Source organism: Xenopus laevis, chromosome 9_10L (genome assembly GCF_017654675.1).
Source record: "Xenopus laevis strain J_2021 chromosome 9_10L, Xenopus_laevis_v10.1, whole genome shotgun sequence".
NCBI lineage: Eukaryota > Metazoa > Chordata > Amphibia > Anura > Pipidae > Xenopus > Xenopus laevis.
In genome coordinates, this window is record NC_054387.1 from 22,599,983 (window position 1) to 22,624,242 (window position 24,260).

At 39.6% G+C, this 24,260-nt stretch overlaps 1 protein-coding gene across 1 annotated transcript; it reads right to left on the reverse strand.

Moving 5' to 3' along the window:
- Positions 1 to 4,001: 4,001 nt before the first annotated feature.
- On the reverse strand, positions 4,002 to 23,563 carry cdc42ep4.L (CDC42 effector protein 4 L homeolog). Its single transcript, NM_001097860.1, has 2 exons — positions 23,455 to 23,563; positions 4,002 to 5,134 (listed from the first exon to the last, which is right to left on the reverse strand). The coding sequence occupies exon 2, from the start codon at positions 4,939 to 4,941 to the stop codon at positions 4,033 to 4,035; it is 909 nt and encodes a 302-aa protein (NP_001091329.1). The 5' UTR covers positions 4,942 to 5,134; positions 23,455 to 23,563; the 3' UTR covers positions 4,002 to 4,032.
- Between the last annotated feature and the right edge of the window lie 697 nt (positions 23,564 to 24,260).

A 24,260-nucleotide genomic window follows, 5' to 3' on the forward strand; every position in this document is an offset into this window, starting at 1 on the left:
GAACTATATCGCAGAAAGCAAGACAGAAAAAATATGATTAAAACCAATACAAAGTAAACAAGAGCTCAGTCCTATAGTAACATCAGCTCACTGCTCCAGCGTAAGAAAATGGCTGCACAGAGCTCATTAAAGGGGAAATAAAGTCTAAAATAGAATAATGCTAGAAATGTATTTTGTATACTAAACATAAACATGAACTCACTGCACCAAAAGCCTAATTAAACAAACGATTTATGCTTTCCAAGTTGGCCACAAGGGGTCACCATCTTGTAACTTTGCAAGACCACGCACATGCTCAGTATGGTCTGGGCTTCAGTTGGGAGGTTAAGCTTAGGAATCGTCATAAATTATCAAAACAGCACAAGTCAAATAATATCTGCCATAGAAGCCGATACAGCAAGACCGATTAATAAACAGAATATGCAGACTGCACTGGGTCTGTGGATACAAATCTCTACACAGTCACTGGCTGCTTTACAGGGAAACAAAAAAAGCTGCTCATGGTCAGGGAAGTAAGGTGGGGGGCTCCCCCCTGCCATTTGAAAGTATGACAGTTTCCCTGCAGAGCAGTTAGGAACTGGCTGAAATTTCCTATCTGCAGCTGTCAGAGCAAGTAAAACAAAGTGTGAATTTCAATGCATACAGTCAGGTTTGCGTTATACATTTTTTAATAAAATATATTGGAGGTTTCTTTTTCATTAAAGTAAAAATGGGATTTTATTTTTTTTTATTTACATAGCCTTTAAATGAGCCATAAAAGCTACAAACCCATAAGCTGTAGCTGGATAACTTTGGGCAGGTCCTGCTACAAAGGAAACCGGAAATAAGAAAATTACAAGGTTTAAAAACTATTTAAAACATCATTACAGTTTTTTCTTAAAGTGTAATGTTCCACAATGCTGTTGATGTAAGATACAGGCAGTGGAGCATATAATCCCTTAGTACGACAATGTTCTGTTCTATATTAGTGTTACTGACACATTTTAGCACGCCAGTTCTCGAATTCCCCCTTCACTTAAGCAAACCAACTTATATTGATGATGAACGAGTTAATGCATTCACTCTCATGTGCCCCCTCCCCAGCCAGATCATGTGACTGGCGTGCCAGACAAAGCCTTAGTGTACCAAGGAAGCAGAAGGGAGCTGGCATGTGGAGGAGGACAGGAGGAGCAATATTATTTCACCATTTCCATACATCTGCTTTTTCCATTTGTAGGAGAAAAACATGTTCCTAAAATCTTTGTGTTTTTAGCAGGAATGCATGGAAAATTCCACTATGCCATCCCTTCAGTATTGCTCTCTATTCAACGTTATTTGATAGCTATCTTAAATGAGATCTCCCCAAGATCCATAGTAACACCTCACTGCTTTCATGGCAGCTACTTGTGATCATCTCCTCTGCTTAAGCACCTGAAAAGATTCTTCCATCCTAGATTTCACTTTATTTACTAATAGACATTTCTCTTATGTATTATCTCCTCTTCTTCTGGCGACTAATCTCCCCTAAATGCCTTCCCACCGGCTACGATGTTAATTGCCGACGGGATGGCACTCGGATCGGCAACTTCAGGCGACTTCGGAAAACAAAGCGTTCCTTCACTCAGTAAAGCACAAATATGGCACGTCAGGCTTCCCATCACATGGTCATCTCCTGATAGAACAACATAGCCTGTTCCTCTGGTTATTGGGCTGGGAAAGCAAAGTTCAATGCAACCACCCCTTTGAAATTATCAGCATTTGGTAATAACTGAAAGGTGCTCTTCATTTCAGAGAACGTCCTTTGAGGGTCCCAAGGACAGAATACAACTCATGGAAAACAGTCAATTCTCTAACAGATACATTTCATTTTGGAGTGTAAATGGTTAAAAATGAATCTAGGACGACGGACTCTTAAATAAGCAAGTGGCAGGTAATATTAATCTAAAGCAAGTTATCAACTTAAATATTTAGTAAAATACACAAGGCCCAAGAAATGGACTGACAACAACTATCACTGTTCCCCTTTAAAAAACTGGCTTTATGTTATAATCTGATGTTCTCACCCTTCTCCCATGCAAGGTGATGTTGTGAAGGCTGATTCAGTTAATGCCTTTAAGAACGGCTTGGATGATTTTTTGGACAGACAGACAAAGGCTATTGTGATACTAAGCTCTATAGTTAGTATAGGTATGGGTATATAGAATTTATGTAAAAGTAGGGAGGGGTGTGTGTATGGATGCTGGGTTTTCATTTGGAGGGTTTATACTTGATGGACTTTGTCTTTTTTCAACCCAATTTAACTATGTAACTATGTAAGTCCAGTAATACAGGTTTTAGTAGCCTCACATGAGTAAAGGTGAATCTGTCAAGTTGACTTAGTTGCTGGCTGATCCACAAATGTTGCTCTAAGGATACTGTACTGTTGCAAAGCAAATATTTCCTATAACACAAAATTGCCTGGGTGGTGCCAGTTTAGAAGTCTCTGTGTCAGGGGGTAACAACTGCATACCATCCGGGTTGATTTTAGGTTGCCCTGAGGGTGACATCTGATTTGTTTATCTTTCAATAATATTATAATACATATTAAATGAGCAGTAACACCAATAACTAAAAATGTCCTTTATGCATTTACACATTTTAAAATCAGTCTGCCTTAGTACATAAGAATTCCTATCAATGCATGATTAGATTTCTGTACTGGAGAGAATCAGCTGCTAATTGGACAGAATTAATTGCCGTTTTCGTTATACTGGTCTATGTTATGTATGGAGAGAAGTTGACATACTGGATTCTATTAATGGCAAATAAACTCTACTTAAAATAAAATATAAAAAATTATATATAATTTTCCAGATCTCAGATCTGGAACCCCAGCAAATTCATTAGAATCTGCTCATTATCCTATAAATATAATGATCGGTGATATATATTAAAAAACAAGAAAACAAGAATTAAAAAAACAAAACCTTTTTATACAAATGACAGCACAAAATAGGTACAGAACTTAAAAAATCTGTATTCTATATACAGTAAATTCGTCAGTCTCTTGGCAAGCGGTACCCCCAATTTTGTGGTTAAACAGCTTGTACCATCTCTTTTTCTTTCCTCACTCAATGCTCTTAAGCTCTTGCTTTTAAGCAGCAGAAACAAAATTTAAAACTAAATGTTCCATTAAAATTCTGGAGACCATATGACATGGGTAACCGTATTTTAAATGGTCAAAAATGCATAGTGTTATTTTATTTTGCTATAAATATCACTATACTCCTAAGTCATACTCAAGGATGGAGTAACTTTAATAAAAGATTAGTATTCCTTAGGTCTACAGTTAAATAAACCATCAGACAAAATGCATGGTCCTGCATTGTGGACCCAGCCTTCGTCCATAACTGTCTATTATGTGAAACCACAATGTAACTCAAAACCTTGTGACCCCTTAGAACCTTTGTGGTGGCAGACCTGTGTCTTTGTGAAGACTTCGACAACAGACTGGACCCAAACCATTCATTGCAGATTGTCACAGTTTGTCTTTCAGAGAAACTGGATAGTTCAATGAATGTGATCATAGGTACTCAAGTGAGAGGGACATGTCATCCTCACCTCTTGCAATCAGTTCTTCTAAATATCAGTTCCAATAATTGATCTATGATCAACGTTAGAAGGAAAAGAGACTAGACAAAGCATATACAAAGAGATTCAAAGAGTCTAGACACTGGTCAGTTGTGGTTTTAAATGAACTTGAGAAGGGCTTCATATCTGGTCCAGTACTCAACTTTAGAGGTCACAAGCTCTGTTATATCTCAGCAAGGGCTTTGGTCTCTTACCCTAGTGAACAGCTCTAAATCACCTTTCATTGATCCTATATATCCATGGGATAATCTGTTGTAATGTTGAAAAAAAAAACCAAAAAAAAAAAAAAAACCATTTCATCTTGGTTCCATGGATGAATAATTACCTAGTCAATTTCTGCGTTGGGGGCACACATCAACATGGATGTGTGATTGGCTGCTATACAAGCAGGCTTTTTTTTTTTTTTAGAAAAAAAAGTATTTTTTACACTCTGATTTCATCTTCCTCATCCATAAAAGAAAAGTCTCTCCCCTTCTTTGATTTGTCTTCCTTGACAACTGATCTGTCTCTAGACTTTGAATGATTGTTTTTGGACACTTTACTGTTGGTTACTCTGGCAGAAGTAGACATTTTGCTTTCTGCATTAGGGGCACATGATGGGTAACCTGTTTGTGGAGGATGAGTCTGCCAGGAAGGAAGTAAGCCAGAGCCATTTCTATCAAGGTCATCAAGGCTATGGTCCAGGTCCTTCTCCCACTCATTATTGTCCATGACACTTAAGATATCCCCTAACATAGATGGACCTAGGTCAATATGGAATGACATGATAGACTCTGCATGCTTCATACCAGAGCTGCTCTTTGGTGCAGGATCTGGCAAGTCTGTTAGTTCTCCAAATTCTCTCTCTACAGAGGCTGCATCGGGAACAGTTGTTGGACTTTGAGCTGATGCCCCATTTATATGCTGCTCTTCAGGCACCTTCTTTACTGGGCTGGAAGAGAGGCTTTTTGGCATTTTCTTGGAAGAACTCTTTTCAGCCTCCTTCTCAGTCAACTGGGGCAAGGAAACAGCATTTTTTACAAAAAAAGCAGAGTCCCTGACGGAACCTAGCATGTCTCTACGGTCACTGCGTGTCACTGAAAGGGAACGTTTGCTGCTGCGAAATGTTCTGGAAAGCAGTCCTGGCTTGGAAAAAGATTCTTCTGATTCTGGTTGATCATCACCTTTGCTGCCAAGAAAGGATGTGTCTCCAAAGGCATCACCTGCCCTTCCAATGTGCATTGTGTGCCGAAAATCACCCAGTGGAGCACTGATCATTTCCGATGTGAGGTCTGCCCGCGAGCGCCTCTTTGAGGCAGTGGGATGGGTGACCAGTTGCTTAAGTATAGGCATCTTTGCTACCTGCAAATCTCTCATCCAACAGCAGCACCTTATTCTTTTGTAAAATCTCTGTGTATATACGGAGTCTTATATGCTTTTTCAAAACCAGAAAAATAGTCAAGAGTGCAGTGTGTGAACCCAAAGTTACTCAACAGGAAGTTCCAGGAAAACAAGTTAACTTTCAGCTCCAACCATCCATTAAAAACTAAGGAGAGAAGAAAAAAAACAAAAAAAAAAATCACATAAGCTTAAATATTACCGAAAATGCAATACAGTTAAAATACACAATTAGATACAAAATATCCATCTGAAGCACAAATCATTAATCAGACAAAAAGCATCAAATATATAATATATATATAATTCGATACAAAATATCCATCTAAACCACAAATTATTATTCCGACAAAAAGCATCAGTTACTTTTTAATACAGTATAACTTTTCTGCATAAGTGCAGATGCTATAGATCACATAGTAGGCTGCTTATTTTATTATGTGTGTCTAACACTAATATTGTCAAACACATCTAAGCAAAATACCCTAATCTCCAGATTAAAAACATCCATAATCCCCAGCAGTTTTTTGCAGTTTTGCTCACAGAATTTCCCTATTGTGAAACCTTTCACAATAATCCATGTGCTAATGGCCTGGAAACCATCATGAACCTTCCTTTGTCACCCATTTAATAAAATATGCAATGCATAGCCTGCTCTTGACCAGAGCAGAGCCAGGACTTGATTATCTGAGTAGCTGGTTGTACAGAGTCAGTAAGAAACAAAACAATAGGTAAGCATAGGAAAAATGAGAATGTGAAGAAACATCAAGCACCTTTCATCCCATCACCTTAAGTGTAAATACTGAAGTGCATTCAATGCTGGAATTAGGTTTTTCATTTGAGACTGACCCATTTACTTAAAAAATATACTCACTATAGACATGTTAGGGCATTAACACTGACAGCTGTCAGAATGTGTATTCTCCAAAAGGAAGGAGAGTGGCAGAAGCAACCAAGTAGAAACCAAGAAATTTGTGCTAGAACATTGCTTGACAGTTTTGCAAATAGCCTTAGCGAAGAACACAAGCAAGAAAAGTCTGCACTGCCAACCCATGTGAAATTTTCACCCTTAGGCCTCCTGTCCATAGACCGGTCAGCCATACAGAAAAAGTGTAGACTGTTCATGGAAGATGCACATTCATCATAATGCAGCTCTTAGTAATCTGCCCTGAGAATGAATATGTAATCTGAGGAAGGTGTGGACCTCAAATAGCTCAAAATCCTAAGAAACCTTGTAATATGTGATTACCAGAAATCAACTCTAATTTGAGAATCACTTGGACCATTAACACCAAAAAAATTTAAAAAAACCCTAAACAAGTACATATAATGTTCCATCATGTACCCGTTCTCTGGTAGCTCTTTTGGGGCAGTTATGGGCATAATCCTCAGCATGGGCTCCATGTCTATGGAGCCCATGCGGAGGATTATGGAGAGAGGGAGACATGCGCCTCTAGCCCTTGAACAACATTACATACTTCAGCCTGGCATAAATTTACATTGTGAGACATTCAAGTGCAACCAGGAATTTTATATACACTGGCCATAACTACACACACACACACACCTAGGAAAATTGTAAATCCACTTTAATCTGTGCTGAAGTATGGTTATGGATTATCTGAAATGGCTTCCAAACACTAATTAAAGCTGATGAAGGTTTCTCACCCAACACATGAAGTTCAGGCTATTCTCCTTAGCAAAGTACAGTCATATGCAAACATGATTATAAGCAGATAAAACAGGAGCATTCCTAAATATGTCAGTATCACTTTAACTGCTGTATTAACTCAGGAGCCACACATGAGGGAGGCACCTGATAACAATATACTTTGGTTCTCATTAATTTAAGTATGTTGGCGGATTTCTATATTATAGACCAGGAGTCCCTCACTTCTGAACACTAATGAGCCTATTTATCATGCTGTGTAAAACATAGCAACCAATCAGATATTTACTTGGTGACGAATTGCGGATTGCTATGGGCAAAATTTTTTTCCCCAATTGTTTCACAAAGCGTGATAAAAAGGCCCCTAAGGGTACTGGTACACCTGAAGATTAGATGCCCGATCTCCACAAGCAATATGATTTACTTACGGCAATCCAAATTTAATACCAAGGCATTCTGAGATATTTGTGCAGTAGTGCAGACTTATCCCAGGTGACAAATCTTACCTTGTTCCGTTTCCCTAAGCCTAAGGGTAAGGCACATGGGGAGATTCGTCGCACTTTAGTTGCACTTCGGACTACTTCGGAAAACGAAGCGCCACGAGTGCCATACCACTGGCGATTTTTCATTATAGCTGGCGGGAATGTAGGGGTAGTCAGTTCAGGGAGATTGCCGCCCGAAGAAGAGGTGATTTGTCGCTGAGGCGACTAATCTCCCCATGTGCCCTTAATTTAAACTGACAGTAGCTCAGCATAATGAATTGCAAAAACAAAACAACCCCCCCCCTAAAACTTAGCCCACTTTGATAATGCCCAATGGTGCAGGACAAAGCATACAGTGGGTCACTGCATATATATTATTAAACATGCTTGCACTGAATATATTGGCCAAACAACCCTGATCAAGATCTTTGTGGATATTGGTTGGTTTGTCAATTGGACAGGTCTTGAAATTTAATTTGTTGAAGCATCCAGTGGCGTAACCACCAATGGTCCGTGGGCGATAGCACATTGGCCCACAATAATTTTTAGTGCCCGAGCCAAGTGCGAACATTTATGTGGGGGGGCTTGGGTGCATATCCTGGAAGCCATGTCTAGTTCCACTGAAAGCATCATGTTAGCCCAAAGTGTACAAAGGAAAGGTGGCCATGTACGGTATCCATCCAATAGCCAGGTCAACAGTCATACATCATAATAAATATGTTTGTTTCCAGTTGATATTAAAAAGATAGGTTTTATAAAAACAATACATACAAAATCACATGCACCCTCAGAGGAAGAGGGTTTCATAGGGTAATAGTGGCCAAGAACAAGCTTTCTGTGGCTGGATCATTCTGTAAAGTCACATGTGCAGCCCAGAGTCACAGGGAACTCATACAGATTCAAACGAAAATTATATTAGAGAAACAACTAACAAAAAACCTGCAGTAAAACTAGCATTACAGCCAACCGCGCACAGTTTATACCAGTTACATTATTTAATGAGCTTTGTTAAAATTACATCAGCACAGAGCTACGCTGTGGCCAGAGTATTAAAGTGAGATTATAGTGAGAAGATGTTAGTGCTTGTTAAATCTGAGAAAGGAATCGGCTATTTTTCACTTAAGGTGACCATACACGGGCAGATAAAGATGCCGATATTGGTCGTTTAGGGCTTCCGACGGGTTTTCCCGATCGATATCTGGCCACGATGTCTGAGCCCCTTGGTGTATCGTAATCTGATCGTTCCACCATACGGCCTAACATTCGGATTACCCCCCCGATATAGCCATGCCGTTAGTGGCATATCGGGGAAAGATCCACTCGTTTGGCGATGTCGCCAAACGAGCTGATCTTTGAGATTATGGCCAACTTTAGTCTAGAACATTTTTAAGAAAATAAAGTGAATATATACCCTTCTGTTACACGGATTAGATTATCCCTTTTAAAACTCTTTTCTAGCCAACAATCCTTCATTTTCTGTATTCTGAGAACCTGGCTCCTGTCCCACTGTAAAGTCAACAAAGGTAGAAGCACTTAAAAAGTGAAAATAGAACATGTGAGCATCTACTGCAGCAGCATATTCCTAACTCTCTACTCTCAGTATTATGCTCCTGCAGTAGCTTTGCGGCAGCAATACTGTCTAAGTATTGTACATAAAGGAACATCTGTTTAGTTAATATGGCTCACAACCAACATGATACATACATAATGTAACTGGTCACTCACTTACAGCAATGGTAATTTGCTAGAAAATTAAGACAGAAAAATGGGTATATCTATGTATTTATATATAGGTATGGGAAGTCCGTTATCCAGACAGCTCTGAATTAGGGGAAGGTCACCTCTCATAGACCCCATTTTAATCACACAATTGAAATTTGGAATAATTTCCCCTTTTTTTTCAATAACAAAACCGTACCTTGTACTTGATCCCAAGTAACATATAGTTAATCTGTATTGGAGACAAAATCCCATTGGGTTTAATTGTTTACATTTTTTTAGTAGATTTAAGGCAGTGATCCCTAATCCGTTGCTCCCCAACTCTTTGGATGTTGCTCTCAGTGGCCTCAAAGCCGGTGCTTATTTTTCAGTTCTTGGCTTGGAGGCAAGATTTGGTGCCATAAAAACCAGATGTACTGCCAAACAGAACCTCCTGTAGGCTGCCAGTCCACATAGGGGCTACTAAATAGCCAATCTCAGCCCTTATTTTAGCACCTCAATGGAATTTTTCATGCTTGTGTTGCTCCCCAACTCTTTTTACATCTGAATGTTGCTCTTGGGTGAAAAGGGTTGGGGACCCCTGATTTAAGGCATGGAGATCCAAATTAGTATAGATCCTGAAACACCAGGTCCTGAGCATTTTGAAAACAAGTCCTATACCTGTAATCGTTTTTTTAATGGGGGTAATTTCCATTGAAATTAACTTTGTGTTTCACTTTTGTGTTCTGTTGCACCCAGGTCATTTTTAATATCCAGGTATGATCTGACAATATTAGCCTACATGCTTTTGTTGGTAGACTTTTCTAATTCTTTACATGATTTATGGTCCTTGAACCTTAATAACAGAAACCAACTTTATTTCCTAGTTTGGTGTATTCTAAATCACTTTTTGAGTTTCAGTTCTCTATTTCATCATTTAGGGTACTGGGAAACATGACTTTTTGCAGCCTTGCAAGGCAAGATGTATATGTTTAACCAAGGCAATTCACATTAATCCCATAAGAAAGGTAACGTCTGACATATTGTTGCCTGCACTGTGGGAGATTATGTGCAGGTAACAAAACGTCCCATCTGCCATCAGCAAAAGGGGATGGCAAAGCAGTTGATGTTGACAGTTTCCAAACATGTTAAAGGGATTGTTCACTTTAAAGGGGATCTATGGTCAAAAATGATAATCCCCTTTTGCCTTTGGGGAATGAATATAAACATTTTTCAAATTGCTATGTATTATTTTTTTATGAGCCGGTTTTGTGTTGCTCGCAACGCAATCATAGGGGCTACTAAATAGCCGATTCCCCCACATATTTTCTCATTTCAGCAGCGCTCAAAACCTTCACGGGCCATAGCCATCTCTTCTGCTTGCCCCACCTGCCTCTTCTGCTAGTCCCGCCTACCAATGAAAAACGAGTAGGCAGTCTGGTTGTGCGTGCGCCTTATTATCAAGCGCTGGTCACCACCGTTGCTTGACTGCCTACTCATTTTTCTTTGGTAGGTGGGTGCGACTAGCATAAGAGGCAAGCAGGTCAAGCAGAAGAGGCGGCCACTCTTCCAACCTGCAACTAACCATGCAGATTAACATTAAGTAGTAAAAAGAGAAAAAAAACACACAATTCTCTGGTCATTTATTGGCAATCACACGAAAGTTATGTCCGATAAATAGTAGTGACAGTCTCCCATTGATATAGTCAGATAGGAAATACAAGCACAGGTCTTATCGGTAGAGGATATAAATCTTTTTACCTGTCCAATCGACTGAATGACGGATAACCATGGTACGAAAATCGTGCGGATCTTTGTTGCGTACAATGGTATCTTTTGCGTCTATGGCCTTAGGCCAATACCATACTGGGCTTATTTCAGCCTGTGGATAAATCCAGGCAAAGATTCGTTCCCGACACTCGAATTACCCTCTGTGCCCAGAGTGTGTCTGCACCCATACCAATGCAGTGGCTCCTGGTGCAGACACAGAAGAATACAAATAGAAACATAGGAGCCGTTTCTCAGGCTGAGCTTATATGCTCAAAGAGAAACAGTCCAGTGTGGCAGTAGCTTAAATGTGCCTTGAGCAAATACTGGACTTCAAAGAAGGAGTTTCAGACCAAAATGTTTGCATTGACTTCTGATTACTTGACCCGTGTACAGTTATGTCTGTGTATGTCCCTGTGGTAGTGAAATCAAATATAGATCTCAAAATACATAAATTAACTGTAGATAGAACTGAATCATAATTACAGGAAATGGTAGGTGCATAGAATAAATTACTTTTATATAGGGGTGTATTTCTAATTGAATAAAGATAATGCATCCTTATGACCTGCACAACTAGGTTTCTGTTTTGCTTTTGGGAACTAATAGTTGGTGTCAAGATGCTGCAATGTTGGAAACAGCAAATGCTAAATAAAAAGATGCCATACAAAACAAACCTAATCTAAAATAAGTGCTACTCATATATTATGTATACCTTCTTTATAAGATTAAATAACCCTTTTTTAGCACAATAGCCTCACAACCTCAGCAAAAGAAAAAAAAAGCCACTCCAGCCAAGTCAAAAACCTGGGTATGTAAACAGTCCTGGGACAGAACAAATCTGCAGAGCCTGTGGATATGTCACCCTCAAGCCAGGGGCTTTCCAATATATCAGTGTTCTATAAAACATAGATGTTCAGCCTATGGCCAGAGTCTGTCAGTGGGTGCGGAGAGTTGTGGTTTATAAACACCTGGAGGGCTGTTGGCTGAACTGCCACTACCTCCCATTCACTACAGTGGGTGATATTAAAGTTGAAGCAAGGCAATGAAGGGTCCCCTTACAGGAAGCATATTCATTTACCAGGCCAAGTTAATCACTTGACTTGCAAGGCACATAAGCAAAGAAAAGTTAAAAAATATTGTAAAAATGTACAGGTAGACTGGAGAATACAAAGACACAGAGTACCTGCAAATGGACCTGTAAGTCTAACAATAAGAGGGATCTTAGTTCAGGCAGCATGAAAGTACATCAGGGTATATTAATAGTTGGGTTTTTGTAACTATTATGAATCTAAGTCTAAGGCAGAACTATGATCTTTAGAAGTAGGGGACAGTGGATCCAATAGGAATATCACAATTCTTCAAAAAAATTTTAGCATATGGACTAAAATAATGTAAGAAAGGACCAAAAAAAGCCACATGTTTGCATATCACTACTAAGAATGACTGAAACCAACTGCAGAAAGTGAAGAGCAAGTGCTGAAAAGCGGCATCTTTCCACGTCACAAGCAAACTTGATCCTGTGATTGCTTTCTTTCAAAAGAGCCCTTTATGCAGAGCAACCATCCAGCAAACCTCAGACACCACTCACTACCTTGTAACTACGAGACCAAAGAATAACTTTCTATGGTCTCTATAGTTTATATCACTGGACCCCAACTTATTTTTACCCATGAGCCACAATCGATTGTAAAAAGAGCTTCGGAGCAACACAAGCATGAAAAAAATAATGGGGGTGACAAATAAGGGCTGTGATTGGCTATTTGGTAGAGCCTCCTTTACACTGCCAGTCTAATAGGGGCTGTGTGCCAATACACCTGTTTTTTTATGCAACCAAAACTTGCCTCCAAACCAGGAATTGAAAAATAAGCACCTGCTTTGAGGCCACTTCATTATTTATTGTTCCTTTAAAGACACTGACCATTGCTCGAGTATACACAGGCCTGGGGTCACAAATGTTTTTTTGGCTTCCCCTAAGTACAAGATAAATAAGAGAGGTGCTAATGTGCAATAATATATCAATTACAGGCAGTCAGTATATAGAGACAAAGTAGCATTCAGCTTAAACTTTCTCTAATATGCATTTGTATTATTTCCACACAGTCATCTATACAAAGCAATAATGCATATGGCAACTCCAAAACATTTTTTTTTAAATTGTAAGCTCTATTGAGCACGGCTCTTTTTACATCCTGTATCAATCAGTATGTGTATGCAAGGTGTGCATTAGAAATATACACCATTCCATTGTAAATGGTTGTGGAAAATAGTGAATAAAATATACCCTATTGTAAAATATAAGGATATTATAAGTTACAGAGGAGTTCCATGACCATATAAAAGCACAAGGCCAAGGAACTCTGAGGTGCCTTTTAATATCCTCATATTTTGCAACAGAGGGTACTTTATTTATTATAATACACAGGTTTCAGTGAGTCATGCGACAGAAATAACCACTAAGCTCCGATTATAACCGATTAAATCACTGAGCACTGTTTACAAGGATATAATTTACAGGATATTCATTGCTCTTTTATATTATATAAGTATATATTATATAAATACATTACTATTAATGTGAGTATATATTATATAATGTGAGTATACATTATATAAATACATTACTATTAATGTGAGATTTATGAAATTTGCTTCATAGGAAAGGTGTTATGCCAGAGCAATTGTATGTAAGATGATAAACACTTGTGAACAATAATTTCCTGACTGCTCTAGTTGGGTCATGGTGGTTACAAAATATTAACGGTTAAACTGGAAATCACATGGGTAGCAAAATGCTTTCTACTGTGTTATTTTCCTAAAGGTGCTTATATATAAACACATAAAGCAAAAATGCTCACACTCCAGTGTTATAAGATTTAGGCATGTCTTTCATAATTTTGTCTTTACACAAGAGATACTGTGGTGATTGCAAGTAGAGCAAAAGCCCCAGTGTGTTTATTTGCAAAAAAGTGTAATATTTCAGGGCCTGTCCCTTCACCAGGCATACAGTATATAGAAACTATAATACTGTCACACAATTAACTTACAAAATTAGCAATAAAAATGTAAAATGTTATTACAACCAGACTGTTTCTGGATTTTCGCCCCCAGATTTACTAGTCTAGAGCCCACCAGGTCTGGATGAAGATTTTTTTGTTTTTAAATACATTGTGTCTACTATAAAGGTTGTTAAATTATATTCCCCTTTGTTTGCAGATATCAATTACATACTGCATCTCCCATTTGGCAGGGTAAGGCAGCAATTGTATGTTCATGTTTTAAGTGTTTAATCCTTTGTTTTTGCTACAGTGATACATGTCAGTGATGATTACATTATATATTTTTTATTACAGCGAGTTTTTAAGATATAAAAATTGTGTAGTTTTGAACAAAATATCTGAGAAATGAAAGAACTGGGTCGACCATGGATTATACAATTTTAATATGGACTTTAAACTAACTAAATTTATTTATTTATTCTTATTGCTAATTGTATAAATTAAGCGCTGTATCTCTGAATTTTCCACTGCCTCACTGGTTGTTCCGACACGTTTTCCAAAAAAAGGACATTAAAGTGGCAATGGGTGAATTAAATGAGCAGTCAACCTGTACTGGGAAAAAGGTATCCAGGGAGTGGCACCAGCAGGGAGTTTACACAGGAAAATGCTGAGAGTGTAGCCTTGATTGTCTATGCTCTTACACAGGGATCCCCAACCTTTTGAACCCGTGAGCAACATTCAGATGTTACAGGAGTTGGAGAGCAACACTAGCATGTAAAATGTTCTTGGGGTGCCAAATAAGGGCTGTGATTGGCCATTTAGTAGCCCCTATGTGGATTATCAACCTACATTGAGGCTCTGTTTGGCAGTGCACCTGATTTTTATCCAACCAAAACTTGCCTCCAAGCCTGGAATTGAAAAATAAGCATCTGCTTTGAGAAACTAAGAGCAACATCCAAGGGGGTTGGAGAGCAACATGTTGCTCACGAGCTACTGGTTGGGGATCACTGCTCTTACACATGGGCATTTTTACGTGCACTCCTGTGCGGTGGCTTTTTTTTTTTTTTTGTGTTCCATGCACTGAACCGAAGGAATGCAGCTGTGATGCAACAAGGATGGTTCTATCTGCATTTAGCAGTTCAGTGCGGTGCCATGGGTATAGCCATAGTAGAAAGAATGGGATGATGGTAACTCATTTGTTCCCAAGCAGTGGGATATGTAAAAAGCCACCACATGGAATTGTGTGAAAAAATGCCTGTGTGTAAGAGCTCACATGCCCCAGCCCCAATCCTTGAATGATTAAAATTGGAGGAAAGTGCATTTTTACTGGATTTTGGTTAAGGAAGCAGTCAGACCAGCAGAACAGTTATCATATACTTTCTGGTACTGAAGGACATGGGGGAAATGACAACTCCTTGATTTAACACTGAACAGTTCAGTGTAAAAATTAAATCTGGGTAAATAGGCTGTGCAAAATAAAAAATGTTTCTAATAAAGTTAGTTAGCCAAAAATTTAATCTATAAAGGCTGGAGTGAGCAGATGTCTAACATAATATCCAGAATCCAACCTCCTTTTCAGCACTCTAACTCTGAGTTAGTCAGTGACTTTAAGCAGGGCTAAATGGGACTTAACTGTTCAGTGAGTTTCCAATTGATCCTCAGCATTCAGCTCAGATTCAAAAGCAAACAGTTATACCCATACACCCCCCCCCACTCAAGTCCCTGATTGGTTACTGCCTGGTAACCAATCCGTGGAAACCAAGATAACTGCAAAGCAGAAAGTAGTGTTCTGTTCTGTTAGACATCCAGTCACTCCAGCCTGATATTGAAAACATTTTTTTTTTTTGCACAGCCTATTTACAGAGTTTTTATATTTACACTGAACAATTCATTTAAATGGGTATTTACCTTTACATCAACTTTTAGGATGTTACAGATAGACTAATAATAAGGAACTTTTCAATGTCTTCATTACTTGAATTAGAGTTTCCTTTCTATTTGTAACCAAAATACAGACTGATCTTGAGGCCTTTTGTATTGCTTATATTTTTTTTAGACTCTCTTCTATTCGAAATTTAAAACAGCTCCATAGTTGCTAGTGTAATCAACATCCAGCAGCCAGGTAACAGTTCAGATTCTAAGCATGCAAGCTACAGAGTGATATATGTAAATATTTAAAGTACAACCACAAAAAAAATATTGCAATTTCTTAGAATTCTGCCGACTACACCAAACAAAGTTTGTTTTAAATACAACAACCCCATTGAAAATAAAGTGCAGGTCATACTAAAAGTTATACTGGCATTTCCCATAACAAAAGAAACAAAGTGTCAGTTAGGGATCATACATGAGCATTCGCGCATGCGTTCTCATGTGGTGGCTTCTTGATTCGCTCTACCATGAGAGTTAAATGAGACTTATTTTTTTATGTAGGTTGTACTGATGGGACCGGGCTAAAGTTCTATATTAGAAACGGCTTATTGCATCTTACCTGCATTTGGTGGTTCACTGTTGCTGTGTCAGTACAAACCTACATTATTTTTTTTTATAATTGATTCTATTAACTCCTGCATTCGGGTGCAGTGGGATGCATTAAAAAAAAAGCCACAGCACAGACATACACAAGTGAAGGCTCATGTGCAAGAGTGTGCAAGTATGGCATACCAGTTAAAGGAACAGTAACATCAAAAACTGAAAGTGTTTTAAAGTAATACAAATTTAATGCAGTGTTTCCCTTCACTGGTAAAACTGATGTGTTTGCTTCAGACATACTACTATTGTTTATATAAATAAGCTGCTGTGTAGCAATGGGGGCAACCATTCAAATGAGAAAATGCTCAGGTTACACAGCAGATAGCAGATAAGCTCTGTAGAACATAATGGTGGTATCTGTTATCCACTATTTACCCTGTGCCATATAGTTTTTTTCAATGTCCACCATTTCTACACAGCAGCTTGTTTAGATAAACTACTTTGTTTCTGAAGAAAACCATTTTCAGTGCAGGGCAACAGTACATTATGTTTGAAGGGTTGACATGCCTACGTGCCAATCCTTGCAGACCTCTGTACTTGTTTTTCTGTACGACCTGTACTGTCTCTTCTTAGACAACCTTGCATAAGTATCATCATGTACTATAAACAATATTATCAGCTTGCCTCAGACAAAATATCTTAGCTAACGCGCATGCACATATTTGTCTCTTTTCTATCTTGTCCATCCTGAAGGATATACCTATTACAGACATATACTATGCTAATAACTATGCGGATACGTCACTATATTGGGACGTCTTTACTTATAACCTATATAAGCCTATGTTTGACCTTCAATAAACGGAACTTGTTATTCTGATCCACTCGTTGGTGTTTCTTTGTGCAAGTTCCCCGGATCCGGAATGCTAGGCATTGTTGGTCAGACGAAATCCAAAGGTTCCAGTAGCCGTCGGTTCGTTGTCCCCTTCAATGTTTTCATTACTTTAAAATACTTTCATTTTATGGTCTGTTTCCTTTAAATCACAAGTTAGTATATAGACTTCTGTACATTATACATCAGAGCCACCTCTGTTTTCAGGCTATTACACAAACAATTTACTTTTATCGACTTGAGGCTAGGATTGCTAGAATCAGAACATGACCTCTCTTTTGAACAAGCATGGAATATTGTTTAGCTGACAGCTGTTGAGAATTGAATCATTAGAAGGTTTTAAGGAACTGCTGATTAACCACATTAATAAAAAAAATAAAAAAAGGCACGAGCCTTTACAACTAAACGGGAAGTATAAGGCTGGAACTACACGGTGCGTGTCCTCCCGATCGGAGGAGAAGGAAGGCTAAGTGGTGAGGTGAAGCTTGAATTTGACTTCTGGTAACTGCAGGGCCCGAAGGCTCAGGATAGTAATTATGGACCAAGGAGGAAGTAGCAGGCACCAAACACAATTCGAGGTATTCAAGGGGTTAAGAAGTAAAACAAAGTCAAGTCCAGACGAAAGGGTCAGTTCAGGCAGCAAGGGTTCCAAAAAGGTTAAACAGGCCATGGTCAAGATCAGAATCAGCAGAATTAACAATATAGCGCACTCAGGAACACACAAAGTAAAACCTATAATCAGGCAATGTCTGTAGGCCTTTGGCGTCCTTTTAAGGGCTGATTTTCGCATTGACGTTGCTCATTGACACTGCACGTTTTGACACCACACACGTCCTGACGCATCGGCGTCAGAATGTCACATCATTCACCGTGGCTCCCCTGGGTTCCGCCATCTTGCCAGCGACGCTGAAGGAGTAAAGAGCCCCAGCGAGTGCTCCTTACACTTTGATAACACAAGACAATGGTACGCAAGGAAATTCTGAGCAGTTACTTGGGTACTTGCTAGCTCACTGGTGGGTGGACAAAATGCTCAAAATAGCCCCTTTCTCACTTGAAAGGGAATCACATGAAAGTGATTGTCATTCGGAAACAATGATTGCTGGGGTTTTGAGTGATAATCATGTGTCAGGAATGTGTACCCAAACTTTTAGGGCTGAATCCCATGGCGTGCCAAGGAGTGACACGTCGCCATGCAATGACACACATGCGGCCTGTTGGATGTCCAGAAGATAAAGGAAGTGAATGAGAAATCCCAGGTAATAACGACATATATCCGACAGTTGGATGAAGACACAGCGTGCAGCGTTTTCATCCAACACGTCACTATGTCATCACATGGTGTTCAGTCCTAACAGGCAGGTACTTGATGCACATGGAAATTGTTGAGTACAGCAGAATATAAAATAATTGTAATTACGGTAATTAATTTTCTTCTATGATCTCGTAAAAAATAATCATATCTTGTCACATGCTTTGCCTCTGCAATGGGTGCAATTTCATTTCAGTCCATAAGAAGCCATTAAAGAGCTTAATAACCTTCCAACACTTTTTTCAGTTCGGTTGTTTTCGGATTGTTCACTAGAAATAAAGATTTTATTCAATTATTGGCGATTTTCAATTTGTTTTCCTAATATTGAGGTATAACGTTTTATTTCTCACCTTCTAATGACTTTCTCATGTATGTATCAACTAAATGTTGAAAGTTTGTAACAATTCCGAATCTGCACCTGGAGCTGCTAGACTAAACACCAGAGACAGGAACATTAAAGGAGACATTTTGTGTAAAAAATAAGAATGTACTAGTACGTTATACTCATTTAGATATAGAAGAATTGTGCTTAAAAAAGTAGTGTTACAGGCTGATGTATTGAATATTTCTGCAAAAACCCTAATAATCCCTCCCTTCTCTTCCACTTCCTGCTCCCTAAATTCCGAGGCTGTGCAGGGGAACCGTCGGCTCTCAGCTCACTGCACTGTAGGACAGGAACCAATCAGCAGCTAGCAGGACCTGATAGGAAACTAAAGCCTGTCTGTGCTTGTGTGACTGCAGGGCTGTGATTCGCTGTCCCCCTCCTTCTGTGCTTCTGGCAGGGACCTTTAGGACGCGCCCACTCCTCATTTGAAAACACAGACAGGGACCAGAGAACATCTATAGGGAACTCCAATAAAGGGGCTATTTTTAAAGATAATATTAATTTTTAGCAACACCATATCCTATATAATAAAGTCCAAGTGTCTCTGCGTCCAGTCCCTGTGTCCGTGGAATTGCGCTACTGCGCATGTGCCCCACGGACCGACACAGGGACTGGACGCAGAGACAGGATCTGTAGGATACACATCCCCATAGGTGCCGCTGCCAACCCGTTGGACGAGCTTGAAGTCCTGCTGCGGGTTCTTGCGGAGGATATCCGCGCTTTCTGTAAAGGAAACCGACAATAAACCAAGGGAGCGTGACGTTTGCAAAGGGAGTCCCGGAACTGAACTCTTACTTTGCGTCGTGCTCCTCTCTCTCCTCCCCTCTAGCGAAAAACCTTTATGCTGCTTCCATAGACTTCAGTCAGTTCTCGGGTTGTGGGTGCAATGTCTCGCATTCACTGCAGCTCTTATACACTTCCTGGTCATTTTTGCACCGTTTGCGAGATGAGACTATGCGCGTGATGTCACAATCTGTCGGCTGAGCCTGAGGGAGTAGCCAGGACAGAGGTGCGGAGTGTGACTGCAGCCGGATGGGGGCGAGAGAAAAATTAGGCGATGGCATGCGGCATTATTTTCTTTAGCACGTATGTGCCCATCAGAAGTGCTAGATCCTTCAATTCATTACTCACGCCCATTCATGCTTCCTCCTCTCCCTTACTTCTGCCGCTGGAGGCAGGGAAAACATGAAGATTCCGGGAAGTGATAGGTAAACAAACAATGCAGTCGGGCAATGCAGTTTCACAATTCTAAATGTGAAGCATGAAATGTTTTGTGTTTCGGTCATTACAGTTTGGGCGCATTTGTTACTAATCTGGTCACTCTGTCATTCTGTGCATAGGCTCAGTGTGGCAGTAATTTGATAGGGTAGGGCAACTTATATAGAAATCAATATAGAGGATTCTCACTGTGTACTGGGTGCTATTCTCGAGCATATCAATTAGACATTGCAAATCACTTGAATGAAACACTTATTGCCCCTCCCCTGACCGCCATGGTAAATTCCTGGACCTGGCTGTGCAGTCACATGTCAGGCTCATACACTAGGCTGATATCCTCTTCAGCTGCAAAATGCACATACCGGATGCTTTATAGATAAATTATTTGTGTGTTTTTGTTAAATGGGCGTGACTTATGAGGGGGAGTGGCCATAAAGTGGGCTACGCGCAGCACAATTTTTTGTCCCTCTTTTTTAGTCTAAAATGTTGGGAAGTATGGTAGATAGACTCACCCTTACGCTTTGGCGTGTTTTAACATTGTGGGTGATAGTCTGAAAAACGTAAATACGTTACCGTTCGCCGACCTAGAACAATTCTGTTTTTATAAATGTTTGACTACATATGTTCTATCGCCCGTTCATTTAACGGGCTTAATGTCTAGTATTACTTATAATTGCCTACAAAATTAGGGTTTTTTCATTTATCCTATATGTCTTCTTTAAAATTTAGCATGATGTATTGTAGAGAGTGATTTTCTGAGACAATTTGCCATTGGTTTTTGAGTTATTTAGCTTTTAATTCACAGCTCTCCAGTTTGCAATTTCAACAATTTGGTTGCTTGGGTCTAGATCACCATAGCAATCATGCATTGATTTGAATAATGAATAGAAGAGGCCCTGAATAGAAAGATGAGCAATACAAAGTTGCAATAACTATAAATCTGCAATTTAGATGGGGTCAGTGAACCACATTTGAAAGCTGGGAGTATTCAGAAGAAAAAGGCAAATAATTCAAAAATTATAAGAAAGAAAAAATTAAGGCCAATTGAAAAGTTGCTTACTAAAAGTGACTTTATAGGTGAACCACCCCTTTACACTTCAGTTTTGGAAAACTGTAAAAAAAAAAAAAACACCCTTTAAGTCATGGCTGACTGGATTCCATTTACCAACTCTGCTAAGAGAAGAGACTTTTCCATAACAACTCTCTAGTCTGGGGACAGATTGTGCAACTGGGTGATATCACCTTTCGGGAAATATTTAACCTTGTTAAAAAAAAAAAAAAAAAATTCGAGAAAAACCCAAGCTGAAATAGAAAGAGCTACAACTTCCCTTCTGGAGACACCTGAAGACTAGCTCTGTATTCCCTTCTCAGGGCTGTGGCACACCAGGAGATTAATTGTCAGTGATAAATCTCTGCTATAAAAGCTTTCCCATCGGCAATAATGTTATTATAATAATAATAATAATATCATTGGTGATAAAACACGTCGCTTCAGTCTCCTCTTGAAGCAACTTCAAGCGATTTTCGCTGGCTGAATCAACCTCTTGGTGTGTCACTGCCCTTAGGGTGAAGACACACAGAGCTACTAGTAGCAGCTATTTGTCATGGCTACAAAATAGACAATAGTGATAAGTGGCTTTGCTAATACACTACATGTGTTAGCAGAGGCAAATCTCCGTATTGTAAGGGCTAGTCCACACGGGGAGATAGCGACGCGTTTGCGGCGACAAAGCGCCGCGACAGTCGCCGCGACCGGCGCAGGCGACAGTTTTGTATGGGCGCCTATGTAAAAACGCCTGTGCTAACCACACGAGGCGATGCGCTTTTCAACAGTCGCCTGAAAAAGCCTGGCGAGGCATTTTCAGGCGACTGTTGAAAAGCGCATCGCCTCGTGTGGTTAGCAAACGCGTCGCTATCTCCCCGTGTGGACTAGCCCTAAATGACAGAGTATTTTGTAGCTCCCGCTAGTAGCTGTGTGTGTGTGTCTGAGCTGCACTAGCAATTAATGAATTGACTTGCATAGGGCAGAACCTGAATTCAGCTTGGAACAGATCCACATAGCTGCAGCTACAGGGAAAGTAAGATCTCTAGTGACAGATGTCAGAGGTCTCCAGTTGGGCTTGGCTTGCCAAGGGATACAATTACATTTATTTCAACACATACTGGGGCTTTCCAGAAGAATCCTTAAACCATTTAAATCACTAAATAATAATAAATTATCATAACCTCTTCGGAACCAGACTGGTTCTCAGCAGTCTTGGCACAATTGTACTACCAGTATAGGAACTTTTAGAAATAAAGTAAAAGTGGAAGGTGGATTGCTTTAAATGCACAAACACAGAACTGTGTGCAGATAACCAGCATAAGAAGCTTTCACACTAATTGAGCCTTTATTCCAATTCTTTCAGGAACAGTTAATATGCTTAGTATTCAAGTGATAGTTACTTTAAGCAATAGGTAATATTCTTTGTATTTTATAGTTTAACCAGCAGTTAATACTCTGTGTCATACAGTATAAGAAGCTGATAACGATTATATATATGGGCATTTCCACTAAATGATCTACAGACATCTCTAGCATGACTCCAATATGACTAAGGCCCTCTGCTTATTTTGAATTACTAAGTCTTTCATGCCACAGGTTGTGGCGGCTATAGCATGTTCATCCCTGAAAATACAATATAGACAGAATAATAATAATTATTTTTAAACACACAAGTTTCAGTGAGTCATGTGACATAACTAAGCACCAATTATAACTGATGACAACACTAAGCAATAATTTACAGGATATTAATGTGTCTTGTGTATAATATACATTATGATTACATACACACAGTTTCAGCTTAAAAGCTGTGTATAAATAACCGTTTATGGCCCACATAATATCACAAGGCCACTGTATTTATTTTTTAACATTTTAACAAATGCTTATTTCAGCGTTTCGGCTGCAAACTCAAGCCGTCTTCCTGAAACGTTGAAATAAACATTTATTATTTTTTACACTTGGATCAAGTCCTGAGAGTGCGGTTCTTTTTTGAATATGTATATATACACACACACACACACAAGAAAAATATACACAATAGAAGGAAACATTAAATAAGACTTTTGAGGCATCAACTTTTATACATTTGTTCAAAAGTCCTAACTAATCCCCAGTGGACTAAAGCAGCATATCTCTAACACGACGACTCGCAGCGAGATGGCATGGCCCTTTGTGTGCAATGATGGAACACATGGAAAGCTCAGCAATAGGAACAGACTAAACCAATGGATGGCCACAATCATACGAAGCCCCTCCCTCCGGTAACCCCTGCACTGCCGGCAGCTCTTTGTTTATAGAAAGATGTGCAACTGAATACCAAATATCCTACTCGTGTTCTATAGGGTGCCAAACAACTCTGGGCAGCGTGAAGCCAAAACAGCAGCTTTTTTACAGGCCCAGCACTCAAGTGCTAAGAATAATGCAGCCAAAATGAACAATTTGGGGTGAAAGACAACATGCAGAGCAAAACGCCATGGAATAGTCTATATGGGCGTAGGCTGGCAGCGCATCCAACATGAAAATACTGACCTGAAGTCCAGAGCGCAAGCCACAGTGCAACAGCTATAAATCCTAGCGCGGCTTTCTCCCTAACCCCTGTGACACCATCCACACACCCAGGCAGCACTCCCGGTGAATGACTGCCAGAACTCGTAGCCACATAAAGACTTCTAGCAGCAGCATTTGGCGAGCTCCTCCCACTGTAGCATAAACACCGCCCCTCAGAGGGGGCTCGTCGTGTTGTAAGGCGGTGCCTGAACGTCCACCCGAACCTTTAGTTGATTAAAGTGACAGAGCAGTCTGCTTAGTGCAATTATGAACAAAACAATGGCCTCTTACAGTCTGAAATGCAGACAACAAAAGCTTTGCCTTGCCTCATTTTATTAAAAGCCATTATGTCACAGTATGTTATCAGTGGATATTATCAGGAAAGAGAATGAATTTTGAGTTCAACTTAATCAGACTGAATCAGCAGAACAAGTCTTTTTCACATGATATTGTTAGTAACAGCCCTGTGAATTGGTGCTGTACCAATAGGATAACAGAATAGCAACACACACAGGGGTGCTAGGAGGCTATGAGAGAACATTGGGGCAAATTTACTAAAGGGCTAAGTGGCTGTCACTAGCGAAAATTTGCCAAAACAACACTTGGCAGGGACATCGCTTTTTTACTAAAAGGTGTAGAGGACAATTTGCTAGCGAAAGAGCTCTAACAAGGTTTGGCACACTTTTGCCAGTCTAATTCACGCTCAGGCGAATGATCGGCTACATTACATTTTTTACCAGAGTCTGTTCCGGCAGGTTATACCTGGCGAATTGATAAGATGAAGCTAC